Here is a 7,917-nt window from a genome sequence, read left to right as displayed (position 1 = left end):
GTATATGAAGGGGGAGAGAGTTCCAGGCCAGAAGGACGACATGGGAAAGAGTTTGGCAGTGAGACAGAAGAGATCAAGATACAGTGAGTAAGCTGGTGTTAGAGGAATGAAGTGTGCGGACTGCACTGTAGTAGAAAATCAGTAAGATAAATTAAGAGGGGCTGGAGGTGGCGGTGAGCTGATTGAACTCTTTATAGACGATGGTAAATTCTATTTGGATGTGGACGTGTATGGGCAGCCACTGGAGATGTGAATTGAACTCCTTTAGAAAACTGATCTGGGCAACAGAGTGAAGTGTGGACTGGAGTGGGGAAAGAGAGGAGGCAGGGAGATCAGCAAGGAGGCAGACAAAGGAGTCAATGTGGGATTTGAAAAGTGCTTGGATCAGCATAGTAACAGTTTGGATGGAGAGGAAAAAGTGGATTTTAGTGATGTTGTGTGGGTAGAACTGATAGATTGAACATATGGGTTGAATGAGAGAGATAAACAAGGATAATGCTAAGGTTATGGGCTTGTAAAATTGGGAGGATAGTAGTACTGTCTTCAATGATTGGTAAAACACAGGGAGGAAAAGGTTTGGGTGGGGAGATGAGTTTAGCTTCAAGTGTTGATGGGACATCCAGGTAAAGACGAACTGAAGTCAGCAGGTAGAAATCCAAGACTGCAGGGGAGGACAGAGGTCAAGATTGGAGAGGTAGATTTGGGAATCATCCCTGTAGAGATGTTAGTTAAAGCCATGGGAAGCGAATGAGTTCTCCAAGGGAATGGGTGTAGATGGAGAGTATAAGGGGACTCAGAACTGAGCCTCGAAGGACTCCCACTGTAAGAGGGAGGGAGGCAGAGGGGGAACCCGCAAAAGAGACTATGAAGGAGCAATCTGAGAGACAGGAGGAGAGCCAGGAGAGAGGAGGATGTCATCTTCGCTCCCAGGGATTGACTCTAGAGCAATATAGATCCAAGCATGAATCAAAGTGGTCAAGGAGGGGTCTTCTGGCTGAGCAGCTCCTTGGCTTGGCTTCCCCCGAACAAACAACAGGTGGGAGATAAATATAGACAGAGATCATCCTCAGTAAACTGGGCTTCAGGAGGGAGGTTAAAGGCACTCTGGATCTTTGAAGCCTAGTGGAATTATGACCCTTAGAAATGAGGAGGGGAATTCCAGTGCAAAAGGGAGTTTGTTGCCAAGCAAACGAAAAAACACCCTTGGAAAAGAAGGGTTTCCATACTGCCGACAAATCAACGATTTCTAAATTCTAGCTGTAAAAGAGCTGCAGATTTCTTAATGAAAGGAACCAAATGTTCTACGAGGGCTTGGCCACTAGATGGTATTGGAAAACCAAGAGACTTCTTGTTGGAACTGTGTGAAAGGGTGTAAATTGGCCAGAGGGAGGCTGCTGGGAGGGGTTGGATGGGGGGCGGCTGGAGGAGGAGCCTCAGACAGGGCATTGGGGTGTCTTTAACTCTGAGACTATATAAGGGCAGCTGTATGATAGGTAAGTAATACTTCTGCCCTTTCTGCTTTTTCGGATGTGAGAGTTTTTCTTCTTCTATGGTGATGGCACTGGGTGATAATCAAGCATCCCCACTTACCTCTGCAGAGTGGACAGGGAGAGCCGAAACTTCCGCCCGACAGAGGGGAAGGAGTGGTGTCTCAGAGGAGAGATAAGAAGCGGGAATGGTAAATAGCTTCCAACTGTCTATTAACTTTAAACCAAATTGTTTCCAGGATGAGAATGATTCAGACGCCTGTCACCTTGAGTTCTGATGGAGTGTGAGGGATAGCCAGCTTGACTAAGGGAGGTTTTTCTCTTGCTGCGCTTCAGGATGTTCTAGTAGATAATTGTGCTGTTAAGCCAACTGAGAAGGGACTGTACTTCATTTTGCGCCTATTACCTGTCGCCGTTCAATCACTGCTCGGTGTTACTGCCATAGCAATGCCATCTACATGGAGCCCATAAAATATACCTGCTCTCTGAGCTTAAAGCGGGGGGGGGGAAAGAGGGGCTTTTGAATGAAAGTGGCAGGTAAACAATGAGCAGCTGAGGAAATGGCATTTCTTGCTAAAGTAGCTCGTGTTTAAAATGCACTGTTACCTGAAGAGTTGCCCGGTACAGCAAACTGTTCGGAGCAGAAGCTCATCAGGCGCCGGGGAATACAGAAGGTTGGGGAAATCACTTAATGTTTGGTTCAGGTAAAGCTGATCTCGGCTATTCTCGGGGCGTAGAAACATAAAACCTAATGACCCGACGAGTGGAAACGGTTATCTGATGGTGAAGAAGACCGTTCTGGAGCCTCGGGCCAGAGGATACAGGGAGAGAATGATTGGGAGACACCTTCTCTCCTGTGAGATTTTTGCTGCGCGTTCCACATTCTCCAGGAGTCTGTGCTGACCGAGGGGCAAGGAAATAAGCATGGTCTCAGAGGGAGAACATTTAAAGAGGGGGGAAAAAGAGACTGGGTGCCAGTTGGTATGGGTTCTCTTCACGCCTTTCTCTTGCTGGAGATAATTAATAATGATAATAATGGTGTTTGTTAAGTGCTTACTCTGCATCAAACACTGGTCTAACGCTGGGGTAGATAACAACCTAGTCAGGTTGTTCACAGTCTCTGTCCCACACGGGGCTCACATTTAATAGGTCCCCATTTTATAGGTGAGGTAACGGAGGCACAGAGAAGTGAAGTGACTTGTCCAAGGTCACACAGCAGGCAAGTGGCGGAGGCAGGATTAGAAGCCAGGCCCGCGCTCTATCCACCAGACCCTGCTGCTTCCCTGGTGGGAGGGCACAAGACTAAGTCGTCAGAAATAACCGATCCTGGGGGAAACTTTGGTTTGCGGGCTTACGCGCTTGCTTCAGTCACGCTTTCTCATCTTATTGGCAGGTGTAGCCCTGGATCATGTGTGTGCTGCCCTGGCTTCCAGCAAGCCCCCTGGAGAGAAGACGGGGGATCGGCCTGCCAAGATGAACTCTTCCCTTGGCCCACGCCTCTTGGAATTCAACCGGAGCACCCCAGAGGACAACTTTTCCAGCCCGATCGCCCCGAGCGGCCAGCCTCTGTGCGAGCAGGTGGGCATCGCGGGAGAAGTGTTCCTGACTCTGGGCATCATCAGCCTCCTGGAGAACATCCTGGTCATCTTTGCCATCGTCAAGAACAAGAACTTGCACTCTCCCATGTATTTCTTTGTCTGCAGTTTAGCGGTGGCGGACATGCTGGTGAGCGTGTCCAACGCCTGGGAGACCGTGGCCATTTATTTAATCAGCAATAAGCACCTGGTGGTGGACGACGCGTTGGTCCGGCACATAGACAATGTGTTCGACTCCATGATCTGCATTTCCGTGGTGGCGTCGATGTGCAGCCTGTTGGCCATCGCGGTGGACAGGTACATCACCATCTTCTACGCCCTGCGGTACCACAACATCGTGACGGTGAAACGGACGGGGGTCATCATAGCCTGCATATGGACCTTCTGCACCGGCTGCGGCATCGTCTTCATCCTCTACTACGAGTCCACCTACGTCATCATCTGTCTCATTTCCATGTTTTTCACCATGTTGTTCTTCATGGCCTCCCTGTACATTCACATGTTCCTCTTGGCTCGGACTCACGTCAAGCGGATCGCCGCGCTGCCCGGCTCTGGTTCGGTCCGGCAACGGACCAGCATGAAGGGGGCCATCACCCTGACGATGCTGCTGGGCATCTTCATCGTGTGCTGGGCGCCCTTCTTCCTTCACCTCATCCTGATGATCTCCTGCCCTCAGAACATCTACTGCATCTGCTTCATGTCTCACTTCAACATGTACCTCATCCTCATCATGTGCAACTCAGTGATCGACCCCCTGATCTACGCCTTCCGCAGCCAGGAGATGCGGAAGACCTTCAAGGAGATTCTCTGCTGCTACAGCCTCAGACTGAACTGCGGGTTCCCCGGAAAATATTGAGAAACGAATTGTTCTCGGGTTTCCGTCTTTATACTTGTTGGAACGAGAAAACCAAATGCGCCCTAGTGGTCTCTCACCACCCCTGCACGTCCGAGGTAGCGACACCTCAAAGATGGCTCGACTACTCGCAGTTTCCAAGTTGGGGGCATAGTCTTCTCCCCTCGCCCTGTCTTGTCTGTGAGGATGATCCAAAAAATTTAAAGTATTTTTGTATTCTACGTTGTGTGTGGCCTGTCTCCCCCTTTGCCCCGCCGGAGACATATCCAGGATGGGTGCTTGGGAGGATTTGGCTCCAGTCAATCAATCTAACTCTCATATCTGGTTCTGTCTTGCCAGAAGTTCTGTCTAGTGACTGGCAGAGCTTCCAAGCTCCGGGTTTGAGGTTTTGAGGATATGGGGGTGGTCCAAAGTGCCCGGTGGTGAAGATTCCCCTGGCTGTCAAAGGGAATTTGGTCTTATCCATATCTGACCTCCTGTGGATCCTTGCTACATGTTTTGTGGCTTCTTCATGATTCATTCCTCTTCTTTAACTGAGACCCAATTAACGGTTTCCCGTTCACTCACTTTAGGGCACGTTTCCCAGTCCTGAGGGATAAATGATTTGCATTTTGTGGAAGGAAACAAGATCTGGGCTCCATCATATGCCTCTGGGCACCAGATCCATGAAGGTAATTGGGATGATATCCCACAGCCCTTAAAGAGTAGGGGTCAGAGGGTCATTTAGCCTCCGCAGCTGAGCCTGGAACCCCCTCCCTCTCTCTTGTGCCCACGGCCTCTGTTTCTGCCTGCTGCTTCCTCTCCCTAGTGCCCATTTTAGAATGCTAGCCTCAGCTGGGCAACGGCACTAAAATTAGTGATGGTGAGGGGAGGGCGGATGTGGTGCCAGGAGTAGGTGAATATTCAGAGGGGAGATGGCATTTACGAGGAGGGAGGGGAACAAAAAACAGTCTTCCCTTCCCCTCTCTGATCAGTGAGGTAGGCTTCAAGGTGAAACACGAGGATGAGGAGTGACTGGGAAGATGAGGAGGTTTCATAGCCTTCTCTTCCTTCCCTTCCCCTTCCTTGACTGTTCTACTCACCCCCATGCTCGGAATGAAAAGTGGGAATGCAAAACTGACCTTTACTGATTCCAGGTGCTATCTATGACTAACCAGGTTTACCTAGGAGTCAGCCAACATCTGGAAGCCCAAACAGCCATACTTGTATTTCCTGGATCCCGATCTGTAGTGGTAACTTTGGAGCCGGGGCTTTAAGCTAGTGTGTTGCTGGCTCTCCCTTTCCTGAGAACCATGTTCTAAATATGAAAGGGGGTGCCTCGATCAAAGGGACTTGGCTATCTGTTCTCTCCTTCCCTCCTCTTCCCTCCTCTTCCCTTCCCATTTCACCTTCTCTCCCTCTTCCCACATCTCTCTCTCTCTCTCTCTCTCTCTCTCTCTTGCTCTCTCCATCTTTACCTCTCCCTCCCTTCCCCTCGCCCCCCCCACTCCCTACCTCTCCCCCAAAAGGAAAAGATAAAAAAGAAAACACTGGATTCACTGGTGTCCAAGTGTGTCAGGGTAGGATTCTCTTCATTGTCCACAAATCAGGAGGGGGCTTGGGTGGGCCAACGGGGAACCCTTTAGATTGGGCCTCCTTTTCCTCTTGAGCCTTTTTGGAGGGCAAAATTGACTCCATACACCTTGCTGCTAGGACCTACTTTCTTCTATGTTCAAGTGCTCGATGGGATTAGCACCGGCTGATGGCATTCAGAGGCAAGGTCTAGCAGTCTGGAAGACAAGCTTCTTGAGTGGAAGGAGTTGTCTCTTCAAGGTGAGTTTAGAAATTCACTTGAATTTCACTTTCTCTGCCTTTGAGACCTTTTTTGGGGGCAAATGCAGTGTAAAAATAAAACCTCTCCTTTGGTAGCAAAGCTAATCTCCCCTGACACGAAAAACATTTATTTGGGTTGACATCCAGACGGCAGGGTACCCACAGGACTTCCATTCCTTGCACCCTCGCCCCTGGAAAACATTTACCCTGATACAGCCTCTCCCCTTCTACATTTACACTTCACAGATCTGACTGATGAGATGATATGGGTCTGGGTGGGGTAGGAGCTAAGCATATGACTCCTTTAGGGCCTCCCTTTCTACCCTATCCAAGGCAGATCTTGGCTGTAGATCTGGAGAGGGATCTTGTTGACCAAAGGATTCAATTCCCGTAGCCCTCACAAAGCCCTCACATCTCTCAGAGGAAAGCATGTAGCTGGCCCTGGGTGTCATCGTGACTCTGAATCCGCTTATTCCTTCGGAGATTCGTTGTGGGGCAGGGAATGTGTCTATTTATTGTTATATTTTACTGTCGGTATTTTACGCTCAATAAATATGATCGAATGAATGAATAAATGAAAGGGATTGACTGGTGAATTTTCCTCAGCCTGGAAGGTGGGGCCCTTTGGAGTATCAAACACTTGTCTTGGGAGGAAATCCACCTCCATCAGGCACATTTGTTAATTACCTCCTCCAGGGCGTTTGCTGGCTCAGCAAACCATCAGGCCCCTGTTTTATGGCCCCTTGGGGAACTGTAAAAAAGCCTCCCAGTCACAGCATCAGTAATTAAACCAGGCACTTCACTGGTGTGAAGGAATGCGTAGAAGGTGGCATTGTGAAAAACTAAATGACTAAATCAGAAAACCAAGCCGAAACAACGCAAACCTGGAGCATGTTATGGCATTGTTCATGTCCTATTTTTCCTTTTGAGTTTCCGTATGTTAAAACAAGCGCTTGTGGTGATGGTTATTGAAGCAGATGACCAGGAAACAAGTTTGCACTGGAGAAGTTATTCAAATGTTCTTTATCTGCGGTTTATTTGATGTTACCTCCTGCATGTCAGCTTTTATGGCTACAATTGATGGTGTCAATTGATGGTGTTTGCTGATCGGTCAATGACACTGTGGTACTCTTCCCTGGGTTACTGTCCTTCAGTTTACAATGACATTTTCTGGTCCAATTCTACAGAAATAAAGTTCTTACCTCTGAATGAGTCTCTCTGTTTCCCTTCCCGGAGCCGTGTCCTCTCCTTTCCCTCTTTCCTGCCCCTATCCCTTTCCATGGGGATGTAAAGAGTAAGAAAAATAAGAATAACTGTGGTATTTGTTAAGAGCTTACTATGTTCCAGGCACTGTACTAAGCACTGGGTAGAGAAGCAGCGTGGCTCAGTGGAAAGAGCATGGGCTTGGGAGTCAGAGGTCACGAGTTCGAATCCCAGCTCTGCCACTTGTCAGCTGTGTGACTGTGGGCAAGTCACTTCACTTCTCTGGGCCTCAGTTCCCTCATCTGTAAAATGGGGATTAAGACTGTGAGCCCCAGGTGGGACAACCTGATTCCCCTGTGTCTACCCCAGCTCTTAGAACAGTGCTCTGCACATAGTAAGCGCTTAACAAATAACAACATTATTAAATACAAGTGAACCAGGTTGGACATAGTCCCTTTCCCACATGGGGTGCACAATCTTAAAGCCCATTTTGAAGATGAGGTAATTGAGGCATGGAAAGTGAAGTGATGTGCCCAAGGTCCCACAGCGGACAAGTTAGTGGAACCAGGTTTAGAACCCAGGTCCTTTTGACTCCCAGGCCTGGGCTCTAGCCTCTAGGAGAAGCAGTGTGGCTCAGTGGAAAGAGCCCGGGCTTGAGAGTCAGAGGTCATGGGTTCGAATCCCTGCTCTGCCACTTGGCAGCTGTGTGACTGTGGGCAAGTCACTTAACTTCTCTGTGCTTCAGTTCCCTCATCTGTAAAATGGGATTAAGACTGTGAGCTTCGTGTGGGACAACCTGATTACCCTGTATCTACCCCAGCGCTTAGAACAGTGCTCTGCGCATAGTAAGCGCTTAACAAATACCAACATTATTATTAGGCTATGCTGCTTCTCTTACAGTCTAGCGGGAAGGTATCCATGCAGTGGAGAGTTTAAATGACTTAGGCAACAGTCATGAGTCCAGTGC

At 48.9% G+C, this 7,917-nt stretch overlaps 1 protein-coding gene across 1 annotated transcript; it reads left to right on the top strand.

The window, feature by feature from the left end:
* Window positions 1-1,546: 1,546 nt before the first annotated feature.
* Window positions 1,547-5,327, top strand: MC5R (melanocortin 5 receptor). Its single transcript, XM_001518790.3, has 2 exons — window positions 1,547-1,678; window positions 2,881-5,327. The coding sequence occupies exon 2, from the start codon at window positions 2,961-2,963 to the stop codon at window positions 3,936-3,938; it is 978 nt and encodes a 325-aa protein (XP_001518840.2). The 5' UTR covers window positions 1,547-1,678; window positions 2,881-2,960; the 3' UTR covers window positions 3,939-5,327.
* The last annotated feature ends 2,590 nt before the right edge of the window (window positions 5,328-7,917 follow it).

This window comes from Ornithorhynchus anatinus, chromosome 5, assembly GCF_004115215.2.
Source record: "Ornithorhynchus anatinus isolate Pmale09 chromosome 5, mOrnAna1.pri.v4, whole genome shotgun sequence".
In the NCBI taxonomy this organism is placed as follows: domain Eukaryota; kingdom Metazoa; phylum Chordata; class Mammalia; order Monotremata; family Ornithorhynchidae; genus Ornithorhynchus; species Ornithorhynchus anatinus.
Note: the sequence above shows the minus strand (reverse complement) of the source record. Positions and strands in the feature narration are given on the sequence as shown.